We start from the raw sequence: 15,296 nt of genomic DNA on the forward strand, positions 1-15,296 counted from the left end.
TTAAACAAATATTCATATATGTTAATTTGACGAGGAGGCTTGGCGGCTCCAGGCAAGAATTTGGCTGTATTAATTTTACTGCTTGGAATCGCTATCAAGCAGCCAGACCTGGGTCCCTCCGATAACAGGGCACAGTAAAACAGGAACGCATCACCCACCTGGTCTTTGAGCACATCTTAATTTCCTCATATATATCTCTCTATAGAAGGATATGTATATTTAAAACCAGCATAGAGCTATCAGGAAAGCTTTAAGGCCGCTCAGGGGAGAAATTTCCACAGTCCCAGAATGATAAACTCCTTAAAGAGCTTTTCAAGACACTGCACGGCGCTCCAGGGAAACTGAGGCGCAGGTCCTGGCTGTGCCATCACTTCTTTGATGGGGCTTTTGAGGTGGGGAGGATTTTTGAGGGGTGGTCCCAAATCCACAGCTTTGACCCCAAAGCACTTGCTATTCCGATGGGTGTCAAAGCCAAGCGATGCCCCCAGGATGGCGCATTTTGGTTTTGGCTTTTCATTTCCTTTGTGGTTGTGTTGGTTGCTTTTTTTTGTTGTTTTTTTTTTAGTTTTTTTTAGTTTTTCTAGTCTTTTATTTAAAGAAAAAAAAAAATAGACACAGTGGTGGGTAACTTCCGATCCAGAAATAATCCGCTGCCAGCTGCCGCCTCCCCCTCCGCTGGGCATTGCTGGGTGCCCACATGTAGGACCCCAACCGCTGGTACCCAGGTGGTCCTCCTGGAGTCAGCCTGTCTGAGGATGCTCTGCAATGGAGGGGGGACTTCGGGGCTGGGAGCGGGGTGGCCAGGGAGATTATGGCAGTCAGAAGGCACCACGGAGGCTGAGCCTGGCTGTGGGAGTCCGCAGTGGGCTGGGACTGGGGGAAATGGGCATGGGAATCCCCACCAGGCAGGGAGCTGGGTGGGCAATGCGAAGACCCAACAGCATCTCCCCGCCTGGTGCTGGGAGGGCAGGAAACAGCAGCCCTGGGGCAGAGGCTGTCCCCAAGGGATGCTGTGATGGCAAACATTAATGTCACCACCCCACACGAAGCAGGCGGTGAGCTTGAGGTGGGGATGCAGGTTTTGCCCCCACTTTTTCCCCACACAACCCAACTGCCATAGGATGGCAAATCCCCACACCAGCGCTCACCTCCAAAACTGTGCAACCAGGTGCAGCAATTGTGCAACCCCCATGTACAGTGGATGGCTTTTGGGAACCCCCACCCACCACCTCTCTGCAGCGGGCTGGTAGGATGTCTCCCCTCCTCCAATCTGTGCACCGCAGGACCTGCAGCATCATCTCACCCCATTCACCATTGCACGCTCACAAGATCCATCCCCATCCATCTCCAGCCCACAGCTTGCATCCCTCGTGGATCCTGCTCACTGCAGGTTTGGTGCCCCCACCCTGGGGACAAGCAGACGGCAAAGGGCAAGAAAGAAAACAGCCCCCAGAGGTGACTCCACATGGGGTGAGGAGGATGTGAGATGTGCAAAAGGGAACCTGTGAGAGAGCCCAACGTGGGTCTCAGGCCCCAGGAAGCAGCCGGTGTGGCGTGACATGGCATGGTGTGGCACGGCGTGGCAGCCCCCTCCCTCCCACCCCATCCCCTCTGCCCCTGCGTTAAGCGATCTCTTTGATTCTGCGGATGTAGTTGTGAAGCTCTTCGGGGTCTTGCAGCCCCATGTCCTGGCAGACCCACTCCAAGTCCTCCTCATCGGCGATGGGGATGGAGTTGTAAGCCAGCTCATCAGTGGGCAGCGTGGCGAAGGTGGTGAACTTCACCCGCTTCCGTTTGGAAGTGGGTGAGTTGAGGGGGTCCTCACTCTGATCCCGTGTGGAACCCCCCGAGGAACCGTCCCCACGACCATGGACCTGGCTTTGCACACTGGTCTGTGAGCTCCCACTGCTGTGGTGGTCTGCATGGCAGCAGGTCTGCACATTTTCCAGGGGGTTCCCGGGGCTCTCAGGCTGTGGGGAGAGGTCATTGTGAGCCCGCAAGGGTTGCCCATTGCCCAGGAAGACCCAGTGGTGGGAGTGGTCCATGTTGGTCTGACCTTCGGGTGGGATGCGTTTGTGCCGGTATTTCAGCACAAAGACAATGCAGTTTATGAGGAAAACCAAGATGGCCAGACAGAAGACGCCCAGAAGGGCATACATGCCTATCTCCAGGTCCGTCAGCCCCCGGGTCACTTGGACAAAGCCAGTGGGGATGGTGGGGAAGTCCTCTGTGGGGTGAGATGCACTGGGCATCCTACTGTCCTCGCTCGGCTCCGCTTTTCTCTCCACCTCTGCCCGCAGAGTGGTGCTTGACCCCGTCTCCAGCCCTGGTCTGCTGGGAACGTGGTCATAGTCATAGGTAGGGTCCTCCTCGGAGCCAAAATGGACCCGCACACTGGCCAGGGCTGTGAAGAGCACGCTCTTACGCTTGGTTTTCTGGCAGCTCTCGCAGATGACCAGCTCGGCCCGCAGCAATTCCCCCACACCCTCGCTCTCCGCCACCACCAAGGGGAAGGCTTGGTCGTGGGTCACTGTCACCACCTTCTCATCCAGGCTGCTCACCACCAGGTTGTAGTCCTTGGGATCGTAGAGGGAAAGAGGGGCTGTGGTGCCGTCGCTGTAGGAAATCCACAGGCTCAGGAGCGCTTCCTGCAGAACCAACACAGGCACCGGTTGCCCAGCACAATGCCAGTCCCACCTGCACCTCCATCTCCCCATCTATCCCTCTTCCTTCGCATCCTTCCCCCATACAATTCATCCTCTACCTATCTGCCTATTGATTTGTTTTATTCCTCCCAACCACCACCTAGCTTTTCTCTTTTGCCTATTCTTCCCTCAGTTTTCCCTACAGTTGCCAAACACAGGGCCTGTTGAGGGTTTGGAACAAGGTGCAGACCACTTTCTGGCCTGGTATCAGATTGTCCTGATGTTCAACTCCTTCCCCATTGATCCCCAGGGGTTGGTGTGGAGGAAAGGTTCAGGGGACAGAGCTCCAAGTCTCCCAGGTAGTGGCCACAAGACAAGCAGGACCTCTACAGATGAGGTTCACTGCAAAATCTCAGCTCCACAGGATAAGCAGAACTTCCACAAAACCCCAAATCTCAGGCCCCAAGGCATGAATCAGGGCTGCCAGAGCTACAAACTCTATACAAACTCAGACCTCTGCCCATGTGGACACTGACATGAAGATTTCTGGGTTACTTTGAGGTGGGAAGAGGACTTTTTAGATGGAACTCCATCCCACCTCGAGTCTCCCAAAGCCCAGACCTCACCTGCTTGAGGAAGCTGAGGGTCTGCTGGGCAGCCGTGCGAGCAATGATGGTGTGGCTATTTCCAGGGCTGGGGTGGAGGGACAGTGAGAGGCTGGAGACCACCTGGGCCTTCAGGTCTGTGATGCTGACCTTCTCCTCCGCCACCGTCACCAGTGTCTCACCCAGCACTGCCTCCATGAGCGGGGACACGACCTGCAGGGGATGAGGGGACCGTCACCACCCACCAACCTCAAGCCAAGTGGATGGAAAGGGGAAAGTTAACCAGGGGTACCTTAAAGAGCGTGGTGCCCGGCTCTCTGCCAGCCAGTGTGAAGCTGTCCACCAGGTGGGCCACCCGCGGGTCATCCACGCGCATGAAGTCACTGACCAGGTCGGTAACCTCCACCAGCCAGTCGGGTCCCAGCATGGTGACCACCTGCCCCGTGCCCTCTGCCGCTGTGGTGTGGAACTGGGTGAAGACCTGCAGTGTGGCATGCTGGTACTGCAGGGCACAGCCCCGGCTCTGCTTCCGCTCCTCTTCATCCTCCTCGTGCTCGCTGTCCCGCACTGACCTGTGGGACAGGGACAAGAGACAGGTGGCAGGGCATGGAGAAGTGCAGGGTGTTCCAAAGCAGGGGAAAAGCATGGTGGAGCCTGGCCTAAAATTGTCTGTTGTTCATGAGGTCTCTGAGGACTTTAGCAGCACATGAAAATGGGGTAGACAAAATCTCCACCCTCTAATCAGCTGAAAGGACAAGATATCTCAAGTTGGGAGGGACATCTGAAGATCTCTAGATCTCAAAGCAGCATTAATTTTGGAGTTTGGCAGCTCCTGGCCTTATCCACAGGAATTTTGACTGTTGACATGGATTAATGTTCCTCACTGGTCCCGGTGTTCAACAATTCTCATTGTGCAATTTTCTCTTTCCATCCAGAAATGCAACCTGCATCCACGTTTTCACTGCAGAAAAGTCTGGTTCCATTGTTTTTGAAACCCCCCTCATTAAGAAGTTGAACACAGCCACTGGAATTCTGCCACCTTCACCTTGTCTTCTACAGCACATCTTATGCCCCGTATCTTGGGGTCCTGTGGACTTCTCCCAGCCTGTCATTGCCTCCCTTGCCCTGGCGTTCCCCAAACACTGTGCCCCCAGCACCCACCTCCTGTCCGGCAGGATGGGCACCCTCCAGCCCTTCACTTGGCTCAGCCGTGAGTCTGAGAGCTCGATGTGCAGCGGCAGTTTGGGCACCCACACTGTCATCTCCAGCGGGGCAGAGAGGTGCTCGTAGGTGAAGGTGACCCGGGCACTCATGGAGCCCCGCGATTCCTTCCCACTGACAAAGACGTAGTCACAGCTGCTGGAGACCTGGGGAGAGGGGAAAATGGGGAGGGCGTAATCTGACATCTGTCTCCAGGTATCCCCCACCTACGGCTAGGGAGAGCAGGCAGCAAGCAGTGGCCAGCCACTGTAGGTACCCACCAGTGCCTGCCATGAAAGGGAATGCAGCCCCATGCCCACCTCCATCCCCATCCACATACTTCATGCTGACTCCAGAAAAAGCTTCCCAGAGTCCATCTGAATCCTCGCATTCACCTCCTCTCTCTCTTCCTCTTTTAATTCCCATTTATGCAAATGTCATTAGTTAAATTTGCTATAAAACAAATACTTCCTGTGGGGGCCACTTACTACCAACCGATCCAAGGCAATTAAGGAGCTAAGAGGATGCCACCACGGCATTGCTTGGCTCAGTGCAGCAGAGCCAACACCACCTTCTCCTTCCCAGCCAGCAGGAAGGAGGCACTGGGCTGGGGACTCCCACTCCACGTCTGCAGCTTTCCCTGAGCCCAGCTCATGGGGTTTGCTCCTTGTCCTTGTACCAGAGCTGTCTGAAAAGACAATCTCAGCTCTGGCAGGGCAGCATTTGAATAAAGATGAGCTCTTGGGTAAATCCTCCATCTCTGGATATTGAGCCATTTATCACAATAAATATGATGGGATGCTGCCTGCATTACCTTACCTAATAAATCCCCCCAGCATCTTGTTCTGGGGGCCACTTGTTTTTCTGTTGGTTGGAATGGGGAGGAAGGGGGGGAGATACGACAACAAAAAATAGCAGCACATCAGCCCTGTCCTGATGATGGAGTGACTGCAGATTAGCTTTTAAATGAAGTGTACACTTGTTGGGAGATACTTCCCGGATTTGCAGCAAGGCACTGGGAAGCGAGGCTGAGGTCTGCCTGGGCTGAGAGCCAAGGCACCGACAGCTCTGCTCCTGTGCAGAGCTCCTCCCTTGGCATGGCCTCAAGCATGGGATCAAAGGAAGACATCATCTCTCCATGCATATCCCTCAGCATATGCATGGTGCCTGAGGTCACCACGTGACCCTGGGTGGGCAGAGATGAGGAGATGGCCCGTGTCATAGAATCACTAAGGTTGGAAAGACAACAGAGATCATCTAGCCCCACCATCAACACATGCCTGTGTGCCCACACACAGAGGAGATGAGGGTGGCATTTCACACCCACACTCTGTCACCAGTCTTCATGGGTGGCTGCAGCACCTTCACTGCCATGTCATAGAATCACAGAATGACTGTGGAAGAGTTGGAAGACCTAAAGATCATCAGTCTCCAGCCACCATGCCCTCCACATCCAAGATGCACTCCCTCCATGCGACCATCACCACTATACCACACACAGCATGGAGAGAAGCAGCCTTTTCCTGCTCCTCGTCCCTCCTTATTGCTAAATTATTTACAGTAACAGACAGTGGATCTCACCATGTAAGCTGATTTATGTAACAGCTTTATAGCCCTGACACCGTAATCATAGTGCCCAATCTCAGCAGGAAACTGAGAGCTCCCTCGGAAACACATCACCAGCACAAACACAAAATAACTCAGCAAGGAATTGCATGGGGCCGCGGATGGCGAGCGGGAGGAGAGCACACAGGGCTGGAGGGCTGCTTTATGTATTATTCATCCCTGCTTGTGTGCATGTGTCTGCTCCCCCCAGGTCTGGGGACAGCGTGTAAATAGATTTATGAGTCGAAAGGCAGCACATTAAACAGTTTAAGTGTCTTGGAGTCCATCCTGAAGTGTATTATTGCTCCAGTGTTTTATCACGTTGCGGAGGACCGGCCTCCATAAATTAGAGCAGGCGCTGTAAATTGCACAGATCGGAGTTTTGTTGGAGAACTTGGGTAAACAGGTTGTGACACCAGCTCCCACAGGGCTAACAGCTCCCAGGGACACATGGAGAGAGCACATCCCAACACCGACGGGGCTGGGAGAAGGCGCGATGTCTAGGGGTGGGTAGGCGGATGGATGGATGGGTATGGTGATGGAACAGTGCAGGCGGGCGGCTGGATGGATACATAGAATGATAGAAGAATATATATGGTTGAATGGGTATGGTGATGAAAAAATAGACACCCGTGGCTGGGTTTGAGGGCTGATACTGCCGAGTCAGCTGAGGGATGCGTGGGCCATCATCGTCATGGGAGCCTGCACGTGTTTTGTGCTCAGTGGAGCAGCCCCAACCCCACGCAGCCCCAATTTCCTGTGTCCCATTGTCCCCAGTGCTTTGCTTGACCCTCCCAGCTCAGCCCAGCATTAAATCCCACACAGGAGATGAATGTCACCCAGAGGCGCAGGTGAAGCCACTGATGAAAACGTGTGGTTCACATTTCAAGGCGACAGTATTTTACCTTATCAGTGCTAAGTAGTGCGATAACCCATAGTTATTGCTGCTGCCTGCTGCCAGCGTGCACAGCACCACAGCATCTAATGGCCTTCAGTGGGGACAGTGACAAAGTGCATCGTCCTTCCCTCCGCAGACAGGCACAGAGGGATTGAAAGATTGAAACACCAGAGAGGCTCAGCAGGGATGTCCTCCTGGAGCGGGAGATGGGAGTTATCCCTCCTGTACCCACCTTGATGATGTCTTCATTGTTGGATTTGCACTCCACCATGGCTGAGACGTCCACGATAACACCACTCAACTCAATTGCAATGACCTTCACAGGAATGGCCACTGTTCGGCCCGTCAGGATGGCTGTGTTGATGATTTCCGTGTCCTGGGGAGAAAAGGTGCAAAGGAGACAGTCATTGGAGGACAGCCTGCTCTCCTGCTCCAGCCCTGGGGCCAAATTCTGCCTGGTTCCTCTCCTGCTTCTCCTGCTTCAGCCCTGTACAGCTACAATGGGATGCATGGATATATGGATTCTGCAGAAGGGGATATGGGGCAGATGGGCTAGTGAGACACAGTAGACCACATCCACATCCATCTCTCCCTGCAAAATCCTCGAGGGACAATAAACCATCCCCACTATCAAACCAGAAGGCAGGAGCAAGTTTAAAGCCTCTTACCATGGCCAGGGGCACAATGGCCCGGATGTCCCTCTGGATGACCGTCAGCTCTGTCACCACCTTTTCCAGGTCAGGCGGGGGGTTACGGCCCCGGTAGTCGATGTGCCACATGATGCGGCGTGTCACCGACTGGCTGGTGAAGTTCTCCATCTCGAAATCCAGCTGCATGATCTCAGAGGAGGATTCTCCATCCCTGGCAGGGGACCAGAGGAGGATGCAGTGAGTTGGGTGCTATGGATGGTCCCTGATGCAGAGCATCTCCAGTGGATTCCTCCTCAGGGGTGCCCCTGCATGATGAAGGGACCAGAGCGGTCACCACCACGATGCTCAGCCCAAACACAGCTGCTCCTATGAAAGCCCACACAAAGGGAAGGCATTTTCCCTGTAGATCCTGCAAAAGCCTCCTTGGAGCAGGAGAATGGAGCATGGTGAGGAGTGCTGAAATAGTCCTGCTCTCATCTCAGCATGCAGCAGCCATCGAGAAGGTCCCATCAATCTGGGGATGCTGGATGCAGTTTCTCACTTATAAATATATAATGAGTGAAAGGGATTCCTTGTAGCAGCACAACAAAGACCAATGTCTTCTGCATCCTCCTGAGCATCTCTGGCAGAGCAAAGCTGCCTGGATTTGGGGAATGACTTGAGATGCAGATGCTGGAGTGCAAAATTGCCAGTATTGGTCATTATCAGCCCAAAGCTCTGGGTGTGCCAGGTTCCCTCCAATCCCCACTGCCCCTGAGGCAAAATGCATGTGCTTACATGGCCCAGAGGGCAAAACAGATTTGAGTCATTCATCATTTCCATTACGTTAATATTTGATCAAGTTGTTTGTCTAAAAGGTGATTGTAATCACTTTAAATTCATCTCCCGTCTCTAACCTTTCAAGGCTGATTTGAGTCGGCAGCAGAGGCAGAGGGGGGGCTGGGGAAGGAGAGGGGAGATGGAGCCCTCTATGCCTGCAGTGCATGGCTCCTGGGTGCCACAGGGCTATTCCTGCAGTGGGCAGGATGGCTTGTGGCCATGGGGATATACCAGTGTCAGCCACGGGCTCTAATGTCTCTGCTACAGCTGCATTTGACATCTTCCAGCACAGCTTGAGAGCATCAGTTTGCTCTAACCCAGCTCCTGCAGGCATTTCCCTCCCTGCTCCCAAAGACACCAGGTGATGGAGATGTCACCACCTGGGAACAATCCAGCGTGTCACAGTTCTCCCTGCTGGTGACTTTGACCCGGTGCAGTCCAGACCCTGCCCCTGAAGTTCAAGGAGCCCCAACAGTCCCCCTGTGCTCAAAGGCCAGTCCCACATTTCCCCTTCCCAGAGCAGCCTCTGGGTTTTAACTCAACTTTGTCCTTCTGATCCTTCTCAACTCTATCCCCTAGATTCTCCTTGGCCAACTCAAGCCTTTCATCACCCAAGCCTGGACCATGAGGAATGGGCATCACTTTTGTGCTCAGCAGAACAGAAAAGCTCTGTCCAGCCCAGGTGGTATTTAGGTTCATGCTCCCCATCCAATACTCATCCATGACCCTGGGGACCAGAGAGACCTTATCTGGGGAGTGCTCCCCTTCCTTCCCAAAGGATTCTCCATTCAGAGCAACCAATAAAGAGCTGCTACCATCCATGATATTACAACTTTTACAAAATTAAAATACTTCCACCTCAAACTGGAGGATCCTTCATGCCTTCACAATACCACCCCAAAGCCCTCCGTATGCACCCACCAGAATCTGAAACAACTGGATAAATACCAGCTGAGAAATGGGGATGCAGCAGCAAAATGTTGCTGTGACAGAGGAGCACATTGCTTGAGCCCCAGCTTGGTGTTGGCCATGGAGTAGATCATACCCAACCACCCTGCACTCCACACCAGCGTTCAAGACCAGTGGAGATATGGAAGCAACAGACATGATTTAGTGGTGTATGGAACTACTGAATCACAGCCTGAACCTCTGATTGACCACCTGAGGTGAGCAAGGTGTCAGCCCTGGGAGCACAGGTGAAGGCAATTCACCTGTGCTGCCGGAAGGGAAGAAGTCTGGCTGCACCTCTCCTAGACCCATTTAAGAGCTGACTACCAGTGAGGAAGGATCTCTTCTGGAGACCCCCTCCTCTGAAGTTTCATAGTGAGCCCAGGATATGGGTAAGCATTCTATCTATTCTGTTTTGGTATAATGACTGCTTAGCCAAACTCTCTGGTATATCTCATAATTATAACATCTGTACATTTGTTCATTATACAAGTGGGTATGGTGGGGATGGGTTTATAGTTACCTGGGCCCAGTGCCTTCCACCTTGGCCACGTCAACGGTGGCCGTGGAGTGTTTGCCACCTGTCAGCAGCTCTGAGCTCACCAGCCACTGCCCACTCCTCGACTTGGTGCTGAGCAGGTTGACACCTTTCTTGGCCTTCACCCTGCAGAGAGCCATGATCAGGGCAGGATCCCATACCCCTGTACACCCCCAGACATCTTCACCCCTCTGCCTTGTGTACAGAGGGACTTGTCACCCCCAATTCCTCTTGAATCTCAGAGACATCATCCATAGTGAAGATGTCACTGCTCCACCCAACCCAGCCAAAACAACCGACCCTTGCCAACGGACATGGGTCATGGGATCAGGACCTTACCTGAGGGTGAAGTGCTCCACCGTGGAGTTGGACATCAGGTAGAGCAGGATGCTCAGCACCTCACCCGGCTTCAGAGGCCGGTCAGGCAGGCGGATGAAGACATTGCCATCCAACCGATGCTCCTGCATGGGCTGTGCAGGGGGAGGCTGCAGGAGGCTGACACTACCGATGCGCAACAGTGGGTGCTGTGTGGGACCCTCAGTCCTTGCCCCTCCACTCCCTCGACGAGGGGATGATGCCGATGTGTCCCCAAGGCACTGCCCGGCCCCATCGGGGGTGTGAAGAGTGTAGTAGAGCTCGACTTGTTGGCTCTCACCTGGCACCTCCATGCCTTCAGGGCCCTTCCTGCGACCCAGTGGCACAGCGGCGGGCCGGAACCAGGCGTGAGGCAGCTCAGCCTGCACCAGGCAGGTGGCCAGGCTGCCCCGCAGCCGGCACGAACTCTTGATCTCGCGGGCATCGCGGAAGGCATGAAGCCTGACGCAGGGCAACCGATCGGTGACGTCGAAATCATCCCAATCCCGACCGGCCACGTAGAAGAGCACTTGGACCACGGGCTGGTTGGCCACCAACCGGGGTTGGATGATGAAGGCGCGCACCTTCCAGTTGACTGTGAGGCGGTTGGGGACTTCCAGGGTGCTGGAAGGCTGCAGGTGCTCCTTGGGCAGCACCAACCCTGTGCTAAAGGGTCCCAGGGTGACATTGAGCACGGGCAGCTCCTTGGTCTGGAAGACGACGAAGGGCTCGGATCGTTGCAGAGGGGTGCTGCTGTTGGCCGGGGGGCTGGCCCCCACCTCCTTGAGGAAGAAGGCCAAGCGGGTGTTGGATAGGCGGTAGCTCACGGGCAGCATCGCGGCACCAGGGGGCTCAGAGGGCTCAGGGCTGGGGGCTGGCCCCTTGGCCTGGGCTGTGAATGGGATGGAGAGGATGGTTACTGTGGGACATCCAACTGTGAGCTCTCAGAGCAAGTATGAGGTGCTGCAGCCCCAGAGTATCCAGCAAGGGCAGCAGAAGTTGAGATGAGATTCACTCCTGTTACCCACCCCAGAACCTCAGTGATCTCTGCACTTCCCAGTGAGATCTCCAGCCCTTGGTGTGGGATGGAGCATCCAGGATGTCAAGGGCCTGCTTAAATTTGGGTCAGGATGTGCAGGAATAGGGCAAAAAAAGGCTGAATCCTCCTTTCCAACAACCCTTTGCCGACATGCTGATGGAGCCTGTGCGACAGATCCTGCCTCAAAGCCACAGCTGGCTGGATGCACTAAGCCTGGCTCCTTGAGCAGCATTTGCATCTCCCATTCAGTACCCACCAGCCCTTGTGCCGCAGCCCCTCACTGCAGACATCTCAAGGAAGACATCTCAAGGTCTTCTCATCTGCATCTGCCAGCAATTCCCAGGATGCTTCCCCTCCCTGCAGCTCCCCGTCGCACAGCAAGCAGCCCTGGCACTGATTGCAGCCATTCCCCAGTGACTCCAGCCTCCACCAGTGGCACCCAAATTATGGGTGGTGAAAGGCTCTGATGTGACAGCTCAGCACTCAGAACAGCAGCTGGATGGGGGCTTCCAATGGGATATTGCTCTGGGGGCTGCCAAATCTATCACTCCTACCCCTATTTTCTACCTAGAGACACGGGAGGGAGCATGGATATCCAGGCAGGGTTCTACTAGCTGGAGCATCAATGTAGTTGCACCCTTACAGCTGTGGGATTGCTGCTGCTTGAAACTCTGCCTCACTTTCCCCTGGTGATGCAGAAGAGGGGACACTGGTCCCAAAATGCTGGGGCAATTGGCACACTGGTTCCTGTGGCACATGGCTCAGTGAGGAGAGACCCAGTAACTCAGCCTGAATCTAATTGCTGCAGGGGTTAAGGGCTTAGGAAGGCTCTTAACAGGATTAGCACTTGATAGGGGCACCAATGGCATCTCCAGCTCTGTCACCCAGGATGCAGCTTGTCCCATCCTCAGGATCAGGCACGATGCTGGGGACGCAGCGGTGGCACCACTGGTGATGCCACCAAGTTAGTTGCAGCACAGCCCTGCCCTATGCAGCCACAGCTGCTCCTGCTCTTCCCCATTATTTTTTTTTCCAAGTCATGAGACTGTTTGCTGAAAAGCAGAGTTGTGGAAAGATCCCCAAATCACAGTTGCATCGGGATAACCACACAAATGCCTGCAAGAATGAATGAGGCATGGGGAGCCAGGCAAAACGCTGAATTGCTGAAACTGTAACTGTTATCCCTTAAAAATCACCAGTGTTTGGAGAATACTTAAATCATTCCACAAAGGAAATCCACCCAAAGGCCTGCTCCCCTCAGGGGACTCCCCCAGCACCAGGGGACATGGGTGACAATGCTGATGGGACAGCAGTGTGGCACAGATCCCAGTGCCGTGGGGGATGAGCCGGGCTGCAGATTAACGCTGTGGTCATGATTAGTGCAACACAGGAGGACTGTTGTTGTTGCACCCTGAGATGCTATTTCCTTCCACAGACAAAATGCATTTAAATGATGCTATAATCTGTCGCTAGGAGGGGGGACGTGGTGGGTGTCTCCACTCCTTGGCCATAAACTCATCTTACAGGGCAGGGTCCAGCCAGTCACATCCAGCCCAGGGCTAATAGCAGCCCAGAGCTTTTGTTCCTACATCCTCTGCATCAAAGGGGGATAGAGCATGGGGTGAGGAAGGACGTGGGGTCAAGACAAACAGGCATGGGTGGAGAGGGATAATGGAACCAGGGGGAAGAATGGAGAATGGATGGAAAGGATGGAAAAAGGGTGGAAGGAAAGTAGGAAGGGTGGAAGGAAGAGCAGATGGAAGGAAAGGAAGATAGGTAGAAGGGAGAGAGAGAGAGAGAGAGGGAAGGAAGGAAAGCCCAGCAGCTCAGGGGACCCCAGCCCAGGCAGTCTGCCCCAACCCAGCAGCCCCCAGGAGGAAGCATGGTTCCTCTGCCATCACCCCTGGCTCAGTTTAGGGAAACAGATGGGTTAAGCCCTGGCCACTGACTCTGCTCCGCACCGGCCCGCTGCAGTTAACAGGATTTGCAGTGCCTGACCTGCATTCCTGATTTTATTAGGCTGGCACAGGAAGGACCATATGGTCCTTCAACCCTCACAGCTCAGCACCACGAGCAAAAAGCAGCTCTGGCCAGCTCAGGGGATGCCTGGGCCCCATTGACTGAGGACCCCCCAACCCCATAGCAGGACAGGACACCCAGATCCTTCCCAGCTCCCTCCGTGGCAAACCAGGGTAGATTGTGAGCCACAGCGAGGAGAGAGGGCAGAGAGGGAGGCAGAAACACACAACTGGAGACGACCCCCCCTCGAGCAGCCACATCTGCCTGGCCAGATGTGCCCCACGCCACTGCAGCCATGCAGCCAGATGGGCCACGGGGCTGGCAGTGGGGGCACATGGGGACAGCAGTGCAGGACACAATGTAGCAGCACCCACGACCATGCACTGAAGTCAACAAGAGCCCCCCAGGCCAGGGGAGATCGTTGCTTCTGGGGGTCTCCAGTGCTGAAAGAATCCCCCAACCCTATAGAACAACCCAACTACATCATCACTGCTGGGGTCAGACAGATGGACACATGGGAAGGAAGGCTGATGGTTAGACTGAATGTAGTTGGGGTTCCTCAACCCCTCCATCCCTGCTCCCAGCAACTGTCCCAGGGCTGAAGAGCCTTCTCCTCCTCCTCCTCCTCCACCTCCTCCTCCTCCTCCTCTTCCACTTCCCCTTTATCCAGCACTGATATCCTGCACTGAGCTTCAGCTTAGCTCCAGCCCCAGCTGTTTGCCATAGGGATCGCTTTAGCCACACTCCAGGGGGGAACTTGATCCCAGCTTATCCTGTGGGATATGACAGGGGGCTCCCAGCACATATATCCCCACTTAACAGGGGAAAAGCAGATAAAAAAAAATACTGGAAAATAAAATAGGGCTGTTGCTGGGGGCTGTGGCCCAGTCTGTTCCAACACAGCCCAGCTCCACGATGCAAGGACAGGGGTTGACACTGCGATCAAAGCTCCTAGCAGATGGCTTTGTGCTGGTTTGAAGCTCTGCTGGCACTTCTTGGAGTTCCTGGTCACCCAGGGGGACAAAAAAGCTGATGGGGTTTAATTAGTGGTCAAAGACCCTGAAGATGGGCCCTGAGACCCTGTGCAGCCCAGCCCCCATGGTGCAGCTATCACTTCCAGCTCACTGCTAAGGTTCCAAAAGGACAGTCCCACCATAAGGCCACCACCACAGATGTCCCACCTCAACGCCAGCAGCATCCAGTCCAAGCTTTGGAGCTTCAAACCCGAAGTCTGTGGGGGTGTCAGCACCCACAGTCCACTCTTTGCCTCCATGGCCATTAGGGCCAACCACAAAGGATGCATAGGAGCAACAAACACCAGGGATGTCCCAACATCTGGATGTTCCAATCAGAGGCAGACCCAGCTCCAGATGAATCTCACACCCATCAAATCATTAAGGTTGGAAAGATATTTCATCCACCTCCTCATCCATCCTGGTACCAGACATCCCCTATCCATCCTCACATCAGAGCACTGACCCCATCACACTATGCTTTTATCCAAGCAGGGTGTGCACCTCCAAACAGCACAAAAAAAACCCCAAACCAATAAAAATGGCAAATGGAGGCTTCCACCTCCATCCAAGCCTCAACAATTCAGCCCTGGCAGCACTACAATTGGCCACAGCCTCACGTACCCCATTCCCATCCCTGTGTAGTTTGGATTTTGAGGGGTCACAGGGCAGCAGGACCCCTGTTTTGCACCATAGTACAGCATAGATTGGGAAAATCCTCCCAGCAATGAAATGGGAGCTGAAATAGGAAGCCCAGCTCTCATGAGGGACTCAGAAAATGCTTCCCATCAGCCAGAGCCTTGGAAATTGTTTTCGGCGACATGAAAGACAACAAGATCCCCGGCGCGGTGCGAGCTTCCATCTCCAGCGTTAGCTAATTGGAATCAATTAAGTGAATAATTGTTACAAATGTACAGGCACCTCCCCCGGCGCACAGCAGTGAGATGGCCAACGGGAGGCTGC

The 15,296-nt window shown here is 54.3% G+C and overlaps 1 protein-coding gene across 1 annotated transcript; it reads right to left on the reverse strand.

Moving 5' to 3' along the window:
• Window positions 1–600: 600 nt before the first annotated feature.
• Window positions 601–14,599, reverse strand: TMEM132E (transmembrane protein 132E). Its single transcript, XM_010721747.2, has 9 exons — window positions 14,474–14,599; window positions 10,248–11,203; window positions 9,894–10,034; window positions 7,622–7,814; window positions 7,186–7,329; window positions 4,412–4,617; window positions 3,543–3,822; window positions 3,272–3,463; window positions 601–2,648 (listed from the first exon to the last, which is right to left on the reverse strand). Exons 1-9 carry the CDS (start codon window positions 14,597–14,599, stop codon window positions 1,623–1,625), a joined length of 3,264 nt encoding a protein of 1,087 aa, XP_010720049.2. The 3' UTR covers window positions 601–1,622.
• Between the last annotated feature and the right edge of the window lie 697 nt (window positions 14,600–15,296).

Source organism: Meleagris gallopavo, chromosome 21 (assembly GCF_000146605.3).
Source record: "Meleagris gallopavo isolate NT-WF06-2002-E0010 breed Aviagen turkey brand Nicholas breeding stock chromosome 21, Turkey_5.1, whole genome shotgun sequence".
NCBI classification, from domain to species: Eukaryota; Metazoa; Chordata; class Aves; order Galliformes; family Phasianidae; genus Meleagris; species Meleagris gallopavo.

Coding starts and splice junctions, on each gene's coding strand:
- TMEM132E (XM_010721747.2), bottom strand. CDS start 14,599: ATGGCCATGGAGGCAAAGAGTGGACTGTGGGTGCTGACACCCCCACAG. Junction 7,330..7,621: donor CCATTGTGCCCCTGGCCATG/GTAAGAGGCTTT, acceptor TTTTCTCCCCAG/GACACGGAAATCATCAACAC. Junction 3,464..3,542: donor CGGGCACCACGCTCTTTAAG/GTACCCCTGGTT, acceptor CATCCCCTGCAG/GTCGTGTCCCCGCTCATGGA.